Source organism: Opisthocomus hoazin, chromosome 4, assembly GCF_030867145.1.
Source record: "Opisthocomus hoazin isolate bOpiHoa1 chromosome 4, bOpiHoa1.hap1, whole genome shotgun sequence".
Taxonomy (NCBI): Eukaryota; Metazoa; Chordata; class Aves; order Opisthocomiformes; family Opisthocomidae; genus Opisthocomus; species Opisthocomus hoazin.
Genome location: NC_134417.1, coordinates 85,709,764 through 85,730,376, shown reverse-complemented (window position 1 = coordinate 85,730,376; position 20,613 = coordinate 85,709,764). Strand labels below are relative to the sequence as shown.

The 20,613-nt window shown below is 43.1% G+C and overlaps 1 protein-coding gene across 1 annotated transcript in view; it reads right to left on the bottom strand.

The window, feature by feature from the left end:
- Positions 1-14,895: 14,895 nt before the first annotated feature.
- The window catches only part of PAXIP1 (PAX interacting protein 1), a 38,482-nt gene continuing 32,764 nt past the window's right edge, over positions 14,896-20,613 (bottom strand). Inside the window, exons 16-21 of the mRNA XM_075419775.1 lie at positions 20,064-20,232; positions 18,435-18,535; positions 17,076-17,210; positions 16,917-16,992; positions 16,307-16,366; positions 14,896-15,857 (exon numbers count right to left, since the gene is read on the bottom strand). Of these exons, the coding sequence (XP_075275890.1) occupies positions 15,841-15,857; positions 16,307-16,366; positions 16,917-16,992; positions 17,076-17,210; positions 18,435-18,535; positions 20,064-20,232 (558 nt within the window). The 3' untranslated portion in view covers positions 14,896-15,840. The remainder of the gene's footprint in view (positions 15,858-16,306; positions 16,367-16,916; positions 16,993-17,075; positions 17,211-18,434; positions 18,536-20,063; positions 20,233-20,613) is intronic.

Sequence of the window (20,613 nt, the reverse complement as noted above, 5' to 3'; positions counted from 1 at the left end):
GTGGGAGGATAAAAGAAGATATTTTTTTGCTCGTATTTGTGATCTACACTCCAAATGCAGGGGCTGCTAAGCAGAAATCTGGGTATCTCCTCTAGCGGCATTTTCATGGAGATGACCACAGACCTTAATGACCGATGCAATGAAAAACAGTTGACTTTATTATTTCTTTTACTGTTACCTTTCTTCCCAGGAAGCAGGTTTGAGTTACGTTTTGAAGACACAGTTTAATCCAGCTCTGTTTTCCTCACTGGTGTCAGTTTTGGAGCACATCCCAGTTCATCTGAGAGAGCAATCCCAGCCATACTGCATACAGGGCTGCTGTGCTGTGGGTATTGCAGTGCATGCTTCGAGTGCTAAAACAGGAATAACTCCAGTTAATAAAAAACAATTCTGGGTGACTCTGAAAACTGAAGAGTCCCCTCTCTCTACAAACAGGAGGACTAATAAGGGACAAGATATTTGGCAGACAATATTTTCACTTTCCTTGAAGGTGTACAATGAGCTTTTTAATTTATTTACCTAGAAAGAAGCCAGAAGAGTGTGGATTTAGACAGCCAACTCTGAAACCGAAATAGAAGCAAGCAATTGCAGTGACCCAAGGGTTGCTGTGCCTCATAGGTACACTTAGAGACTCCAGATGTGAAGTGATGCTGTGCAAAGATGCACATAAACAGGATGAATCCACAACTTCTTGAAGACACAAGTGCCAGCCATTCCCAATCCACCTGGAAAGATTCCCTCATTGTCACTTGAAAGATGCTCATTCTTGTGAAAGCTGATCTCGTTGTTAGAGTAAGCCATATTTATGGCATAAGCTGTAAGTTACAACTCCCTTCATTTTCATTTCCTTCTGTGCCATTTTCATGGCAGTGTATTTTGCTAGGAGACTCTGTGCCTGTGGCTCTCAGCATCCTTACAGTTATAAAACTGTTTCTTGAAGCAGAACCATTTAAAGTTGTGAAAAGACAGTTTATGAAAACCTTAATGTGACCTTCATCATCTTCATAATAGACTAAAAGTGACCTGTTAAGCACTGCAGCAGTACATTAGTATGGGTAAAATTACATACGAGTATGTTTTTAATGTTTTTGTCATAGCTGCATCACACTAGTAAATTGTAGCATTTAAACTGTGTGACAGGGCATAATTAGGAGCACTATTTATTTTAATTAAGGTGTAATATTAGGTATAGTATTGCAGATCCCCAGAGGTGCAGCAATAGGTCTCTAAAGGAAGGTATGGAAAACATCGTCTCGTCGTGTGGGAAATCTGCTTCCTGTGCTGTATCTCCTGTGCAAAACGTACCCGCAGAGGAAAACAACCGCCCCTTGCAAGTGCTTAGGAAATACTGCTGTGCTGTGAACGTGAGAAACAGAGTTTCAAGGGGAAGATCTTGCTGTAGCTCAGGGATTGAATACGTGGCAGAAGAATCCCTCAGGTCCTGACCTAACCCATATCGAGGGTGAACAGGTTTTGCTGCTTGGTGACCTGAGGACGTCACTTGCTGGTGGCAGATGGTCTTACCTCTGGGCTGGCATCAGGCTGTGGTGAAGAGGCAGCACAGGGAAATCTGAGCCCTGCCCAGTGCCATCAGCTCTGCCCACGCGAGGGAACACGTGGCCCGGGTCCAGTGGGTGAATGCTCCATGACTGACCCAGCCACCCAGAGCTCTGTGTTTCGTCCCTTTGAATGCACGCTCCCTGTAAATGGTGAGTTTTCCAGTTCTTCTTTTCCAGGTTTGGAGGACGCAGCTGTATCTGCACATCTCTCACCTGTGTCAAACAAAACTTCTGCCTAATACAGGCTGAGCTCAGAGCCGTCACCTGAAGCAGGGTGGGGGGGACACACCGTAAATGGTGCTTTTGGTGTTTTCCAGTGTTCCCAGCTGAACAGAAAAGCAGATAAAGGAAAAACTCCATACCCCAAAATCCACTCCATGGATCCACATCTGGCTTTCCACCTCCTGAGCCTGCCCTGGATGCTGCTCCCTGTGTCCTTGTCTGGATTGCAGCAGCAGTCACCAGGACTGGCAGCTGCAGCCCACGGCCAGACACACCAAAGTCTGAACTCAGACAATCTTTCGCCCCACAACTCGGATTGCTAAATCCATGTCTAGAAATCCCAAACCCACAAAAGAGAGCTCTGAGGCAGGGATCAGGAGGAGTCAGGTGTTATGGCAAACAGGCTGAAGGGATCAGGAGTCGTCAGGTGTCATGGCAAACAGGCTGAAGGACCCTGGCAAGCAGCACCCTCCTTCTGCTGTTCCTACAGAGGAGCTGGATCTCACCATCGTGGTGTATGCCCATGATCATCAGCCTTGGAGGTACCACACTGGAATGATGAGATTTCTCCTGGAATGCCCCAGGACTTGGGTGGGTTTTTTAACAATATTTCATAACAGCTAGGCATTTTAAGCCACTTCAGGAAAGTTACAATAATTAATCACTACCATTTCCATGAGTGGAAAAAAATGACAAGAAGTATCTCCAGAGAAAGTCTTCATCCCTGAAGACCAGAAAAAATGATTCCTGTCTCTCTGCAAGCAAGATCAGAAGGAGGAAAATCTCTGAATTTTAATGCATGCTTCTGCAGGAGATTAAGCCCACGTGAGAAGATGGCAGCGGTGCTGCTGCCTGTATAGAGAACTGAAGATCTGCATTGGCAGGGGAAGGAGAGGACAGGGGAAGGTCACAGCTGAACCCAGGGATGTCCTTTACGGTATCCCCTTTGCTCTCAGCGCACACGGTAGCAGTACCGACTGAGCCCCGCTCTACGTGATTGCAGCGATGCCTGGCTGGTGCAACCCCACCCCAGCACCGCTGCACCAGCCCGTTTGGCATGATATTTGGCGTTGATTTATGAACGGGGAAGAAGGAGCTGCCGAGAGCAGCCATCAAGTCATCATCTTTGTTGCACTTTCACATCTATAGTCATCGTTTTCTTGCAAACATGAACACCGAGGGGTCAGGCTAACCAGCCTAGCGTGAAATCTCCCCAAACCAGACATGTGATCTCATATTATCTTGACTCCCTCACCTTTAAAAGCTGATCTGAGTAATCGGACTCAGAAACCACAGGTGTCTACCAGGTAGGTGCCAGTGCCTGGGAGGGAGCCTCGGCTGGATGCATGTCGAGGCAAGGTGATCTCCGAGGTCATCCTCAAGCAAAATAAACAGTGAAACACAGCAGAAGAGCTGTTCTCCAGGTGTGCAGCCACAGCCCAGCCTGGGCAGCTTTGGATTGTGCGACAGGCTGCAAAGGGTCTGCAACAAATGTCATCAGGGCACAAGCAGACGGGAGCAGGGATTTGCCCCTGACACCATCCGAAGGTAGGAATAAAGCCCAAAGAAAAGTGATCTGGTAAACAGGAATTATTTTCTGCGTTACGCTGATGCCACGTTTACCTACAACTTTCATCTCATTCCACTTTTATTAATGCTAAAACAGGAGACAAAATGCTTAAGTGGCTTTGTTAAATTGCCACCAAGAATATTAAGAGCCGAGCTGTAGATGTGAGTATCTGTCCCTGCTTTTCCAGGTGGGAATCCCACGGATCCTGTGAGAGGAGGCCGCTCCTCAGCTCCCGATCTCCCACCCTGTGCCTCTGGTGTGAGTGCGCGGTGTTCCCTGCCTCAATCTCCTCCTCTAGCAGAGGGACTAAAATCAGTCGTATTCAAAAAGGAAAGTCAGATTAATGCAGTCCACATCAATGGGCTGCTTATTAAACGGAGAAGAAAGTCTTTTCACAGCAACCTACGCAGACACGCACATCCGCAATTATCTTTTTAAATTCTAAATCAAAGCAAATTAGCAGTCTAGCACCGAGCAGTAAACATGATTTGATGAAGCATTTCATACCCAGGGTACAACAGGATTTTTTGGAAGAACTCAATTATGATCCTGAATCTGGCTTTCTCTGTGTTATGAAGAGCTCACCACTCCGCAATGACAGCTCAGCACACAGGGTCACGTTCTCAAAGCTTTCCTTTTGGCCTGGAACTCTGAGTAGATGCTAAGATTGCAAGAACTGGCATCTCCACAGCTCACTGTGTCTTGGGTGGGACTTTTATTTTCAGCTAAAGCTCCAGCTCCTGGAGTCACCAGATGTGGGATCCTGCACCTGGATCAGGGCAATTCTTGGTATCAGTACAGGCTGGGGGATGAAGAGGTTGGGAGCAGCCCTGCCGAGAAGGACCTGGGGACACTGGTGGATGAAAAATTGGACTTGAACTGGGAACGTGCGCTCATAGCCCAGAAGGCCAGCCATGCCCTGGGCTGCATCCCCAGCAGCGTGGCCAGCCAGGCAAGGGAGGGGATTCTGCCCCTCTGCTCTGATGAGACCCCCCCGGGAGTCCTGCATCCCACTCTGGAGCCCTCAGCACAGGACAGACATGGACCTGTTGGAGCGGGGCCAGAGGAGGGCACAAAAATCATCCAATGGCTGGAGTACCTGTGCTGTGAAGAGATGAAGAAATTTTCTACACAGGAACAGGCTGCCCAGAGATGTTGCAGATGCCCCCTCCCTGGAAGTGTTCAAGGTCAGGTTGGATGGGGCTTTGTGCAATGTGACCTAGTGAAAGATGTCCCTGCCTGTGGCAGGGGGTTTGGAACGAGATGATCTTTAAAGGTCCCCGCCAACCCAAACCACTCTATGATTCTAAGAACAACACAAACTCCTTAGTTATCTAATTCCCTATTTATAAAGCATGTTTCTAACCCTGTGGCTGATGAGAAAAGCTTGAAAATATGCTTAAAGCTTAAACCCTCCAAAATAAGACGGCAAATATATGTTTTAAATGTCATAAATCTCAAATCAGCCTCTGGATCCTAAACCCTCTGGGGTGGCAATACGGAGTGTTGGTATTCGCATCACTCCAGCGAACCACATAATCTCAGTTGGTCCTCGCACAGACAACCCCTTCTGCCTGATGCTGTCAGACCAACAGAGAGGACAGGAGGGTCCAGAGGAACTTTACTGTGACTTTGTCCATCACTAAGGTCACGGCTTTGTGCTCAGGAGCTTTGTGGCAGATGAACTCAAATGTGAGAGACAACGATGTGTCTTCGGGAGACTCAGCACGCAAATGTCTCAGCAGTCCATTGGAGTTAAATACACAGCATTAAATAAATGTTTAATGCTCATTAGCATTAGATATCAATAAATATATTCCTACAGGAGGGACATTTGTGTCCAGCAAACATCACACACTTAAAGTTGTTGTGATGGTGGATATATAAACAATAAATCTCAGTTAATAAACCTGTCTGTACATGGCTTGCTTCTCACCAGCTTTCGATGCACTCTAGTAGCGAAGCAGGAGGCGACCATCAGGAACACAGTGTTCTGCCAGGCTGCAGAGCCCAAGAAAACTAACGAACAAAACAAAACAAACCAGCATTAACCGCCCCGTTACAGCCATGCCAGAGCAAGTCCCACTACTCAGTCTGGTCCCTCCAAGCACTTTTTTCCGTGCCATCCTAAAGAAAAACCCTCTTGCGTCCAGTGCTGCCTTTAACGCTGAGGGTTTGGCCGAGCTTCGGTAGGAGCAGCACCAAGTCAAACACAGAGAGCAGGGCTGGGAGGAGAGGTGGGGCACAGGCTGCAGACAGATGTGCTGCGATTCCCTTCCTCCTTCCCGAGGGGAGCGTCCCTGCCCCTGCCGTGACCACAGAGCACAGATGATCCTCTTCTTCCCCTTACAAGTCACAGGACCCTGAAACTGCAGCCAGTGTTGCTGAGAAAGCAGCACACTGGTGTGCCTGTAACAGCTACTCAGTGACCCTGTCTTACCCCTGTCTGTTGTCCCCTCCTGCCTGTTTTAAAAAGGGCCTGGCAGTAACTCTTTGTGTAGGAGGACCTGCAAGTAATAATTATGATGGAAACCCTCCCACACTCGTTAGCTGGTAATTTATCACTCGGAGAGGCTGAAGCTGCGGGTGGTGGATGACAGTGCAGAACTTTTCAGACACCAGGAATGTGTCTTGACTGCCGGTCTGGAAGAGGACGGCTGACACTCAGCCGGCACTGAAAGCACAGCACACCGGATCACACCGTGAAGGTTATCAGTATTTTGTCCTGTGCAGACACAATAACTAGCACTGTCACGCAGATTCACTGTTGCATCAAAGCAAGCTGCACATTCAGTGCGTTTTACAGGCAGAAGAAGCAAGGCAGGGATTATTCTTTTTTTAATGCTGCTGAGTTATTATTATGAGTTTTCATCCGTGCTGAAATTGGGATTCGCGGCAAACTGGCAAAGCGCAGACCTGCAAGAGACAAGTCAGCAACGCAACCCGAGGGCTGGCTCTGTCTGCAGCCACTAAACACACAGTTCGGAAGAAAATAGCCCTGATGGGTAACCCTAATGGGAAGGATTGAGCAGTGTTAATGCAGGAGGGTGGGACTAGATGTCTGTGGTTCTGTCCGTGTTGCTCATAGGTAGGCTGTCCATCTGGTTACCCTCAGCCTCCACACCTTTGATGTGGGTTTAAATTTGGCGATAACTGCAAGAGAGGTCAGCACAGCTGCTTCCACGCTTCATGTTAAACACGTGTTTTCATTCCCCGGGGGACTGAAGTTACCTGGACTTTCTTCACTGGGTTCAGCAGCTAAAAGGCAAAACCCCTGGAGAGCAATTCAGTCTTTGCTGACATATTAAACTCTCCTCTAATGACACAAAGGGGTATGTTGCTCTGCTAAAACCCAGGGAGACGTATTCAGCACAGCAAAGCAAAACAGTCCATCTGCAGCAAAGCAAAGCAGCACTGAGTGCAACAGCTCCTTCAGCCTCCTTTGTCACTGCTGAACCTGATAAGCAGCGAAGTGCACGAATCAAGTTTTTTCCACTACGTAACCCAGTGCAAGTTGGGTTTTAGTAAGGGTGTTTTTCAGAGGGGAAGAAATAGAATTACATTCTCTCTAGGTAGAAAAAGAGCTCAGTTTCTGCCTTTATATTTCCCATGCTATGCTTTTTGTTTTTATAGGATAGTGCTGTCAAAGCTGTAATTTTGCTGACAGTCTTTGAAGGACGCACCTCCTCTTATATTTCTGCCCCTCCTTTTTCTTAGCCCACTCATGCAGAGGATGCTTAAGACGGAAACTTCGCCTTCACTTGGTAGAGGCTAGCACGGCTGTTTGCAGCTTGTCTGTGGAGGGTGGGGGATGAACTTCCAAAGGTCTACATAACTGAAGGTTAAACAATTAATAATATTAGTTAGATCACCTAAAAGAATGACTGAACTACCCCAGAGTGCTGCATGACGTTGTGCTAGCAATTTCGTTAGAGGTGCTACGAGAAGTAGCTGGTAGTTAGCAGTTATGCCTAGCGCGGTGCTTGAGGAAAAAATAAACTTGGAAAGTTTCTCTCCTTATTTGTTCAGAGTTTGGATAAATTGCAAGCCTTCTGTATCATTTCAGCAATTATCAAGCAATGCTGCTGCAAAACTGGAAATGTAATTCCCATTTCAATTTCCCCACATTGGGCAGGTTTGATTACAGTGGTACAGAACATTTTGTTTCTGGCTTTCTCAATTAGTTTCATATTATTTGATACTTTAATAATTCATTTTGCCTTCCTAGTCAAAAAGTCCCAAACTAGTTTCATCAAAATTGACAGTTTCTTGCAATATGCTCCAATTTAAATGGAATAATTTACTAATTTGTCAGCTCGCAGAGGCCCGTAGCCTCACAAAATCCCCACACACACCTTCTTTGGGGGCAAGGAACATTTATTTTCCTTCATTGCTCAGAGGCACTTGCATGAAGTTCCCACTCTTGCTTGGTATTATCCCTGCACCTCTTTCAAAGCAAGCATGGCAGCACTGTGCCTCCATAGGACGCTCAGCTGTTCCAGCTTCAGGCTGGCAACCTGTGACTCAGTTCCTCGGAGCCATCCCAGCACGCACCATCCATCTCTTGCATTCCCTTGTTCTCGTTGACCCAGCTGTTGAGCTCAGTATTGAATTTAGCCCTTACACCTTTCTTAGTTCTTAGAAAGTCCCTCGGTCTCACACCCATGAGAAAATAGGTTTTATAATGGCTCTGTTTATCATTGGAGATGATCTGCAGAGAGAAGCAACACAGCTCCAGCCCCTGGGCAGGTTTCGTTCCCTTGCATCGTATTGCTCAGCAGCGACTGATGCTCCCCAGGGTTCACGCAGCCCAGCTCACTGACCCAGGGGAGCAAGCGTGTCGGGAGGGTGATGTCTTTCACTTAATCAGACGATATCACTGGATAAAATAGAGGAGTTTTCAATCACAAAATGCCTTTCTCCAGGTGCGCGCATGATTCAGTGCTTGGCCACTTTGATCATCTGTATCAGCTATCCTAGGAACAGATACTTGTTCTCCTTGTAAAGCTTCTTCTAGCAGTTCGTGGTCATCACAGCTGTAACAGTGCTGCCCAGGGTTTGTTAGTACTGGCATTTCACCACAAACATCAACGAATGGAGCTTGCATTTGATCAACGTGCATTTCAGGTATGTCCCTACCTCACAACAAAACAGATCAGAGCAGTTTAAAAATGTTTTCTTCTACCTAATTTCTGTCTCCAAGATCAAGAGAGATACTGCTTTTAATAACTAGACTTTATTATATTGTCTGTTCCATGGAAGTAGAAATGCAGTTCGCAATAAAAGACTCCTTGGCATGGTAGGAGAGGAAATGAAGCCGTATCAGTCACTGCTGAGCGAGAGGGAAAGGCTCTGTATAACAGACACTTTGGGACGTTCATTGCAAATGAACTCAGGGGAACTTGCTAGTGAGCAAACTGCTTGATTTCCTCGGCGGAGCTGTGCTACGACCCCGCGCTCACGCAAGGAACAGACACATCGAAGAGCGCAGGCGGAAATGAGAGCTGCTGCTCACGCTGCAGACAGCATCCTGGAGGGTTTAGAGACTGAGGACACAGAATATATTAGTTTTAATGCCCTCACTAGCATATATCCTGGATGGTTTGTATACTGTGCTGGGCTCTCTGTCAGAATGATGGTGACATTTGGGAGCCAGGTAAAGCAGACTCCAGCCCAGCAAGAGCTACCAAGTCTGGAAAGTTAAATACATGACTATTGCTGCCTCCTCTGGACAGAGGGAAAAGAAGGAACCAGGGAAAAAGCAGCGTGAAATGAGAGGGTAAGAAGCACGGACTGAGAAACACACTGCATGAGAAGCAAAGATGAGGGTGTTGCCAGGGAGCTGCGAGTCTCGTTCTCGCTCGCTCCGGGGAAAGGCAGAAATAGGAAAGATGGGTTTTCTGTGTCTGAAGCTCTGCTGAAGAGGTGACTTAAATATGCCTCGGACCACAGCTCCTCTGAGTTCTCCCCTTAGGTGATGTGAGCTGTAACCATCAAGCCTCCCAGCTAAGGGATGCTGGAAGAGGAAGCCTATGTCTGTGTTTCGATTCCTCTTTTCCTCCCCGTGCATTTCAGTCACGGCTGCGGGGTCCCTCCCGCAGGCTCCCCTCCAGCTGGGCTTAAGAACACAAAAACGCACTCACCTGTAGCATTTCCGTAGCTACAGCAATATTCCGGTTGGAACACTGGAGCGAGTTACCACAGAAGGGCTCTATGGACGCACTTTACCCAGGCGAGACAGCAGAACTTCACAGCTGGTTCACTTCACATCTGCCAGGGCTTGGAGCACACAGCCCAGCCAGCTCTCCGTCACTTTTTAACCCCTCCAGGTTAAAAATTCAGATCTTTCTCCAAGCTGGCCCTGTGGCTCCAGTCTGCCTCTCTCCGTGCGGGGCTGGAAGCCCCCCACCATCATCACCTGAAAAATCAAACTCTTCTCTTTTTTTCCTCCTTTGAAAATATTTTATTTCTTGCTTTAAGAGAACATAGACAATTCTGAACAGGCTTGAAATACTTGTGTATTTTTCTTCAGATGGTTCTTCCCAGGAAGATTAACTTCCTTCACCTGGTGTCTCACTGAGCTCGTTTTTGTTCCTCTGCTCCAGCCAGGCCTCTGGAAGGCTGATGGGCTCCAGTTGTTTGAGCTCCATGAATTAACCTTGACTTCCCAAACATAGCTCAAATACTGAGATTTTCTGACAAAGCCATTTCTCTGTCTTCTCTCACAAAGTCTCTTTGTAGAGCAGGAAGGGATTGTAGCATAGTTATTGTCCACAAAAAGCTGTGAGTTTTATCAAATTTAACTGTCAAATTCCAAAAGCCATGAAAACGGTGAGGAGGTAGCGTTGCTTAGTAAGATATTTTCGATAGCTGAAAATTTCAAAATCTGGAAATACGCTGCCCACTGGAAAGGACTGTGCCATTTCCCACAACCCCAGCACCCCAAGCTGAATGAAATTAAGCTGGGATCAGTCCTTTACAGCCACAGAGAGCAGGGATCTGCCTGATCTGGGGTGCCCCTGACACCCACGCCTTCTCCTAAGCAGACACAGCCTGGTCTCCTTCTGACAGAATGCTGCTTGAGGATCAAAGAAATGTACCACATTGATAAGGGTGGAAGTATTTTTCCAAGCGCCACTCACTCTTCACAATTGTCTGCATACGTACTCTGTTGGTTAAAATTCCCTCGGCAGAGCTCCGAGCATCTCCCAAGGGCTCAGACAGTCACTCTCCACTTGGCTTCCTCCGGGGAAAGGTCCTATATCCCACTGCCGACGCTTCTCAAGCATGCCTTTGCCTGGAGAGCGGCTTGTTCTATTTCAGAGACACTGGATTGCTTTTGTAAGAAAAGGAAGGCACTTTCCTAACCCACCTGCCTGGAGCGAGCGCAACCTGCTCCACACTGGTGTCTCTTCCACAGAGCTTGGGTGGGCAGCAAGCTCACGGTGTTGACGCTGGAGGTATCACCATTAGCATCAGAATGGAACGCGTTGGGTAGGTACTGCTTGTGTCAGAACTGCGGGTCCGTGGCCCACACACGCCACTGCACTAGCCAGGCTCAGAGACATCTGGGAACCATGACAACTAGAAAGTATTTCTTCTTAATCTTCAGAATCTGCGCTCGCATTGAAGAAAGCAACGAGAAGGAAGCACCTGTAGCCTACAGGGGTTCCTGCAGAATGACTTCCAGCAAAAGGAATCATTTTGGAGATAGTGTCTCAATCTCGCAGCCCGGCAGGTAAAACGAAACACATCTGCAACTTCCTTATTAACACTTTTTGTATTCACTACTGCTATTCCGTAGAAATTCTAGGGAAACTTACCCCTGTTAAACCCTGGAGTCATTTGTAAAAATTTGTTCTTCGAGGGGTCAGCCTGTGAGTCTCTTCCCTCGTTTCATCCGTGTGTGCTCTTTCTTCTGTCGCTGTTCCTTAGCTCCGCTGCTCTGCTATTTCTTCATTCTTGCTGCGAGCAGCATAGGGCAGGCAGAAGAAAAGGGAAAGGGAACAGGCATCGACTGGCTGTCAGGATGTGAACTGTGAATTTAGCTAACCTGGGGTTTATTCCCTGCTTCAGCACTGCCAGTGAAAATTTCTCTCCATCTTGATTTCCATCCAAAAAAGGGTAATTCTTACCTAACATACATTAGTCTATGTAACCTCCTAGCACCCTGTAGGGCATCACAATATTTGAATGTAAAATATATAAACATCAACAGAGCTCTCTTCTCATCTACCCTTTTGCCTTGAGGTAGGGCAAATGAACTAAACTGTGGCTGGAAAACGTTTGATGAATTTTTAACAGTAAAGCTGTGTAAAACTGAAGTTGCACAACATTCCTAAACACACCCGTTCTGGTGTTTATCTGCCCCACTCAGATGTTTCATCCATCCGGAACTGTGCAGCTGATTTCTTATTCAGGAGTAGCTCCATCCCAGTTGAAACCAGCAAGAGATGTGAAAGGCAGCACGAAAGGCTTCTGTAAATACATCAGTGACAAAAAGGAAAGGAAAAGAAAGAAAAAGGAAAGTCTGCTGTGCAACGCGGCAAGGGACCTAGAGATGAAAGATATCAAAAAGGCCAAAGTACCCAGCACCTTTTTTCTCTTTTCTCAGTTTTGGGCTCCCCCATACAGTTAAGATAACAACATTGGAGCAAGTCCAGCAGAACACCAGCAAGATGCTTAGCGGGTGTGTAAGTATGCAATTCATAAGGAGAGGCTGACAGCTGAGTGTGCTCAGCCTTACGAACAGAAGGTCTTACTGCTGTCTACAACTGCCTACCAGAGGGCAGAAAGAAGACAAGAACCAGACTCTTCTTGGAGGTGTATGGGGATGAAATTAGAGTCAACAGCCACTTGCGGAACAACGGACATTCTGACTAGATATGAGGATTGGTTATTGAGGGTACTAAAATACCTTGAGGGCAGCAAAATACAGAAACAGCATGCCAACAGAGGTTGTGGTATCTCCACCCTTCAAGATACTGAAAACTTGACCAGGCATCCAGAGGTCTTGTCTAGCTGCCCTTCTACAATTCTGTTCTACAATTCTACTTCCATGACTCATCACAAAGAAAGCTGCAGGGTAATGAGCGGAGACCACATCTCCCTGACTTCCAGCACCTCCCAAACTGATGGAATGTCCCCGCTACTACAGACATGTTCTACACTTATCTTCAAATAACTGCTCTATCAGGACAGATTTTCTACGAAGAACAGGCTTGTATTATGGAGCTAATGCTTCTGCAAGCAGCTAAACATGAAAGGTATTTATATTTTTCCCGAGTACAACAGACAGGGTCAAATAGACACTTAAGTATTGTAACCTCCCAGTAAAGCAAAAGCAAGTTCCTAACAGCCAGCTAGCATCAGCACCCTTCATCAAACCCTTTCCCTATCACTAATCACACGCACAGGAACATCTGCGCAAGCCAGTTGGCTCTGGACAGCTCCTGTGGTTCCTGAAAGACTATTTCTTGGCAGGTTCTGGTTTTTACTCTAATGGAAAGGTTAATCAAATCAGTCATACTTGTATGTTGGCTAAATAAACACACTGTCTCCACTGATGATGAAACAGATGCGTTACCAACTCACATTTCCCACGGGCTTCATTTGTTCCATGATTGCATTCCGTTTTCTTCAAGCTTCTCTATGCAGTATCTGACAGCATTTTGGATGGTTTTCATAAGGAAGTTTTCCTTTCAGATGCTATTGCATTCATATGTCTCTCAACTCTAGTAGTCTTTGGCAAATGTGTTACAAATCCTCAACACCGCTTCGTGGAAGAAGTTAATCCTAGAAAAGGTGGGAACTGTTACTGAGGTATCAATGCACTGTCGAGTCTAGCAGTTAACGTCGCTGAGGCAGAACCTGCTCACATATTCAAACCCGGTTTCCCTCTGCCTCTTGTCCCTCAGCACTAAGCCTCATTCTGCAGAAAGCTGTTCTGCAGGTCTCGCTGGCTTCTAGAACCCATCCTGCGAATGCGTTATGCCTCGTGTTTGATGTCACGCACAGTCAGACGGTGCCACTGACTCAGTACATGCGTGTATGGCTCTGAAACCAGTGGTTACATTTGATACGGCAATCCATCCTTTGTAAGGCATACACAGGATATGCTCAACACATGACGTGTAGAAAGTATTTATTCAAGTTCAGAAGTTTTGTGTATCACAACATTTTCAAAAGTCCAAAAGCTACAACTGCTGATATTTGTTTTAAAGGAAAAGGCATCCAAAACACTTTCTGCAATCTGGTAACTAGTATAAAGAAGAAAGTCTCAAGTCATACAGAGATTAACATAGATTTAGGCGATTTCAACATTACACATTCTGAAGTGTATTTGAAGGACAAAAAAAAAGTGCTTTTTTCTCCATTAAAAAAAAGTATTTATGCAATGCATTACTGAAGTTCTTAGGGTGGGACTGATCTCACCTATTTGCTGTGTTCTGAAAGATGTAGATAACTAAACTAGTTTGCTAAACTGTTACAAGGTGTGGTCTCTGCAGGGGTCTTTAACTACATCAGGTTGTAGAGATATTCTCTGCCTCCATTGACAGTAAACGGAGGCCAGACTTGCCAGGTAGGTTTGTATGTCTGAACCATTTAAGCCATTTGCACAACAACTCATCGGCCAACAATTAACTCCCACTGCATTCCCTCCTTCTATTTTTACTATTTTTAAAGCTAAAGCATAAAATCTTTTTTAAAGCATAGAATCTAACTTCAAAAGTTAAAGCTAAAATCTAGCATCAACTGCCAACCTTAGGTCTCCATATGAAAGACTTAATCTATCTCGTAATGAAGAGGAAACTGGATTATGAAGAGCTGAACATCACACTAAGAAATCACAGATAACTGCAGTTACAAGTAAATGGTGTTTGGGGAGAAGTACCATTTTCCCCTACCCACCCCGTACCATACCTTTCCAACCTCCAATGCACCTAAAACCATCCTGAGCCAAAGTATAACATTTTTTCACCTTACCAAAAGTCATGCTGATAGAAGTTTTACCACTCTTGTTGTCATCACGTAGCCCTTTATTGCCTACAACAGAAATGCCAAATACAGGAATAAATCCGCCAAGGAACCCGGAGCCAGAGAGTAACAGGCTACAGGCTCAGTACTGACCTCCATGGGACTTCCCTCCTGCTGAAATTTACTCCCACTGTGTTCTTACAGCCTGAATTAGTCATTCGCTTAAGCATTTTGTTGAACAGAGGCATGGGAAGAAAGGCAACAGAAACAATGGTCAAGTCTCAGGTGGATTTACCTTTTAAGCCACAGCATAAAAGAGAAATTTGAAATTAATGATTTCTCTGTAGAAAGCTTTGCATAAGCTAAAAATACCAGCTTGCCTCAGTTTAATGATACTGTATTTGTAAAAGCTTCTCTGTAAAATGGTTCTGCATAACAATACAAAATGTTTAAAAAAAAATAGCATGATAAGCTATTGTTTAAAGTCTTTTTTTATCTTGTACTTTGAATTGTTCTGTGAATGGTTCATAAGGTGCTGTAATACACTTGATGACATACAGACAAGTGGGTACCTGCAATCCCAGACCAGAGTGTAATGGCTTGCTGATCAAAGAATAAATGCTTTTAGGATGACTTTTTCATCTACTAGAATCTAAACTAGAATCTAAAGATAAAAATGGCAAAGTCAGGTTATTAGAACTGTGTGTGTATTAGGAAATACAACTGAATATAGATCTGGGAGACTGGTTTTTAATATTTATTTAGGAAAACTCACTATACAAACAAAAGTTATCACAACAGCATAATATGTGGGTTTATAGTTTCTCCTCCCTTCAAACTATTTCTTTGCTGCAGTAAAAACACGTATATACATTTACAATGATTTCCCTTTAAAGCACTGGGATTTCATATATTAAAACATACCTGGTAAAATAAGCTTAAAATAATTTTACATTGCTTGGAAAAAAGATTTGAGTAATTTACTCTTACCAGAGTGCCATTGTTGCACAGTATTCAAAAAAATGAACCACCACTAAAATATAGAGTAAAACATTTAAAAGTACATTTATTTAAAATGTGGGCAAAATATCAATATAAAAGAAAATAGAGTATAAGAAATAAAAATAAAGTACAAAACATTTTCATCTCCAACATCCATAATTTAATAGATAGCAAGCCCTTTTATTTTTACATCCAAATTACACTTTCGGCTGAAGTACCATCATTTACGTTAAAACGTTTAAAAACAGGCTAATCATGATAGCTAAAGTGGGCTCTTTTAAAATGGTAGTATAATACAAAACATAGTAAATTATGTTTAAGCATAATAAAATTACACATCCTAAAAAAGATGCAGTTTATTTTTGCTTTCCTGCTTTAAACTGCTCATCATCCCTAGGAAAACAGCTGGAAAACAGCATCCACAGGAAGTTTTAGTTGCTTTGTACAATGGCTGAACAGCTAGATTTAATGCTCCAAGGATTCCGAAGCAGTAAGGCATTTTACTATCCATCAAGTAAATTTATATGTATGTTTGTTAAGAAAGAAAAACTTTAAGAAAAGACTGAAAAACAGAACTTCTATAAAAAAAATGCATAAAGACACAGAACCCTTATTAGTCCCTCGACTGCATTTATCAAACAGGGTTTATAATCTTCTTCAGTAAAAAGCTACTTTCCTCATCTGCAAGTAACTTGTGACAAATATTTTCTTCGGTGATAAGTTTTTTTCCTGTTGCTTAATATTCTATTCCTGCTACTTTCTGGCAACCCTGCATCCCGCCTCCCCTGAACTACTTCCTACCAAAAAGGAATGCCACTTTGCATTTCAGCTAGGTTTCTGTGTGTTTAACTACCCTCCTATCAAATAAACATTACACATCCTAACAAATTACAAATAATTAGTTCCTAATTAAGAAAATCTGTAAGTAAACCACACTTCCCAAAGCAGCGGACAGCCTTTACACACAAAGGATATGATTCATAATCCAGTGTTTGAGTAAGAACCCCAGTCAGGACAAACTCCGCGTTGTGGACATCTGAAAACATCAAAAACAGGCGTACAGTTTACACCCTCCAAGGACATTCTTCCTCACTCTGCGCGTGTGTCAGGAGGGGCCCTTCTGCACCTTGCTGCTCTCCTCGCAAAGGGAGTATCGCCCCAGCGCTACCAGGGCCCCCCTGTCAGCCATCACACACTGCACACCGCCAACACGAGACTCCTCCGCACACACATCTTTGTTAATAAATACGGCAAGTCTCGGGGTTCTACACTGACGTAAAAATCGCTGAAGTGAAAAACCTCAACTCTTTAACTGACTTGATGAATTCCAAGACAGTAATCTTGCCTCACGCAGGCCTGAAGCCCCAGGTTCACGCCTACCCTTCCAGAGATTTATGGTGACCTGGCTATAAAATACCTCTATTAGAAACACCTAGCAAAGAGCAGGCTGACATTTCTCAGTGGCTATAGGCCACGCATTGCTCTGTTGTTATCCGATAGCTTCAAAAGATGTCTGTACTTGTATAATAAATAAAAACCTAAATAACAGCTATACTGTTCAAATTACACTGATAGCTTATACATACCTATGCCTCTTGCAAAATATTCTCGACATAAATGAAGGTCATTTTCACAGGAAATCAGGATTATCTCCGGCAAACTCTAAACAAAAGAAACTAATTGTAAGCTCAGGATAACACAGTAAGATATTACCAGTAAATTTTAGAAACCAACACTCTACACACTTTATTCTGCTTATGCTCCATGAGTTTTCGAAAAGAAGGTTGTTTAGATAATACTTTTCCTCCTGCGCATTCCACAATAGCTTTCATGGTGGAAAGACTGGGACAAATTCCAGGTGTGATGTAAAAATACTTTCCCTAAAAGGACAAAAGAACGAATAAGAAAAAACATTATTTTGTTAACTGATTTCTGCAATGCATGAAGTTTTATTATCAAGTGACTCTTTTCTTATACAATCATGGGGCAAGCTTTGTAAGCTGGTATTAGATATCACAGCTTACGGCAATAAATTCATCAGCTGATCAGCTGTCCTTAATTACCACTGATGTTTTCACTGGCGGGGCAAACCCACAGTTTTGACACATTTGAAGAGCTTAGGTGTGCCTATTTCAACACCTGTAAAATCACAACTAGTAAACCTTCAAATGACCACTGGTTAAATTACGATTCCAAAAAAAAAAAAAGTAACTGCAACTTGGTAAGACATGTGAGAATAACAGTGCTCCTGTCAAGTGCTGCAAAAGAACTTTGGGCTTTTACTTAATAGCCAATTTATTACTTTGTGACAAAAATCATCCTGCTGCTTGACTGAGACTGATACAGGTGGTCAGATCACAAAGCAGACCTTCTCTGTTTACTAGCTAGCCATAAAAAAAGCCCTTGCTATTTAGACTGCAAGACTGAGTGAAATGTAGTACTGAAACTTAATAAAAGACATAGATTCTTACTCATTACAGGTTGCAAAAATATGCTTTTTAGGTGGTTTGCCTTAATAAAGAGTCCCACATTCAGTTAGGCTGAAGAATCTCTAGCAACTTGGATCTTCAGGTACCTCTCTGTGCTGTAACATAATCTTAACCAGAGGCATGAAAACCATCTTGCACCATCCTAGCAAACAGCCTGGTGGTGAAGTGCACACTTCAAGGAGAATCACAGTAGAACTCCCTGAGGCTGAAGTGCAAACTCACTCTTACACTTCCATTTTCATGGGCAAGCGCTCCGACTACCAGGCTGGTGTAAAAAAAAAGGAAAAAAGAAAAAAAAAAGTCGCCCCTTCTGTAAGTGCCTTTTTACAAGAATCAGAGCAATGTTCTGAATTTCGTAAGGGAACAAATACTGTCAAGTATACTGAGCACGTTTTGTTCACTTCTACAGGAACCAGTCACTCAGAGGGCTTAGATCCACCCCAACAGTACTTAGGCAGGAAACAGGTATAAAGTCAAAAATGAAATTTATAACAAAATCTTCACGTTATATGCTAGTCTGTTCTATTGCCCTCAGTTATAAAACCTGTGGTCCCAATGCTGAAAAAATTAGGTTGCAAACCTCCATGTATTTAAAACCCATTTCAAACGGCATACCTTGAACAGTGGAGCTACTTGTGCTCTCTTTAGAGACTCCTCTAAACTAAAGCAGAAAAGCACCTCAGCTTCAGCATCTCTGAGCACAAAGTTCTGCTCATCTGAAAAAGAAAGACTGACGATGGAACAAATGAAAGACAAAAACATCCCCGTGACCCAGGATGTAATCTGATCAGATGATGTTGGGGGCACGGTGACTCTGAATGGTAAACACCTACTAATTTTAACATGATTATAACACCCCTTTTATTAGGCTTCTTACAACAATGACCCACAATTACCTGCAGAATGAAACTGTTGTGTATTTTACAACCACCACTGTCCTATAAAGTTCCTTTTTCTAACTTATTGGAGGAACTTGCAAACTTTTATTTGCTGACTCTCCACAAACAAAGGAGCGGAACGATTAAGTTTAAGTTCAAATCACTGTGACAACCTACAGGAGCCCAGAAACTGTCTTCAATTCCTCACGCAGCCTAACAGAGCAAACTTTCCATCTGTCTTCCTTGTGCTGTTATTCAGCTGATTTATTTATTTATTTTTATTAGGGATGGAATTTCAGTCTTAACTTTATCTTTCCACAAAAAGCTATGTCAAACATATTTCTAAATCAGATTTAATTCAAAACACCTAACTTTAAAGAACAAAAAAATTCTACAGGGAGAACAAACTGGTCTTTCCAAGGACAATTCTGCCAACCTGCAAGAGATGGTGTTAATAATCTTCCATAAGATAAAGAAAACCAGTAGGACAATTTTTCTAAATAATTGCCGTATTTTCCATCATTGTACTAGGTACAAAAGTGAAGGCAGCCCACTAATGAATCGACTAAATTTCAGCAGACAAGTACTTAAAATACTAAGATCAAAACAGTCATCCTTCTAAAAGTGCCCAGACTTTATCTTCTAACAGCTTTCAAATGGATTGATTTGTCTGTTCACTGATGCCAAGTCGCCTTCTTGAGATTTATAAAAATGATTGCTGGTTTATTGGTTCTTTATCCATAGATTTAAGTCTTTGTGACGGTTAGGCAGCAATGTTATGTATTTGCTCCTTACAAACAAATTATATAAAAAGCATAGAACAATCATAAAACAAATAATCAGCCTTTAAGAGGGCTTAAAAATAATGCAACCACAGGTAAAATCTACAAATGGCTACACAAGAACGAAATACAGTGCTTAACAATATCCAACTATTTAAGCACTCTAAAGCGTACTTTTTAGGTATGCTTTCACTTCATTTAAGGAAAAGAAATTGTATTAAGTGAAAACTAAATGAAACAAAATGTTCTGTTGAAAGAGAAGTTCATTTAAAAAAACAAAAACAAAATATAACTTCTTCTTGTAACAGCTTTATTTAACCATACTAACATGACTTTCTAACTCCAGTGGAATACAAACTAGCTGCCAATATAATTGCTTAAAAACTTTGTACATTATTCAAGAGTTGTGAACTATGATAGTTAAGACTTGCTGTAGAATTCAAATCTTTGCTTTCAAAAAACAAACTCTTTAGAAAACTAGCAAGAAACACTTCAAGTCAGAAGTCAAAACAACAAAGTATATTTAAACATGCTTGTCAACAAACCTTAAGTTTACTACAGAAATTGATAATAGCTTAACTTACCAACAAACTTCTGGCATTTGAAACACTCTTCTAACCACTCTGGAGTTACTATGTGCTTGACTACGGAAATGGCTGTCAGGAACTTGACAGTTCGTGTCACTTTACTGGCAATCAGATGGGTGCACTTCTGGGCAGATTCTGCTACTTCACCTCCAAGGATATACAGTTTCTGAAAGTTGTACAAAACACAAATCAAAATGGAACAGTCCTTCAAAAATTGGAGGAAAAAATGAAAAATCATAACATCACCATCAAATAAAACTAAGCTCCTAATAAAACAGTAAATATAGGAGATTTTTGTGTTACAGTCATTCCTTTACTAAAGCTAATTGATTTTGACAGACTTCACAGCCATTGAAAATCCAGGTATTTCCAGACATAAATTTCATCTGGCAACACTGAAAGCTACATTCCGCTTCTGCAGTCTTTTGGTTTTGGGCTGTGTTTTTTTTAAGCAAGGAAGTAACTGCAAGATACAAATTAAAATCTTTTTAAAGTGAAACATGCTATTAAATTTAAGTAAGCAGAAAATTGAATAATTTTGCTCTTT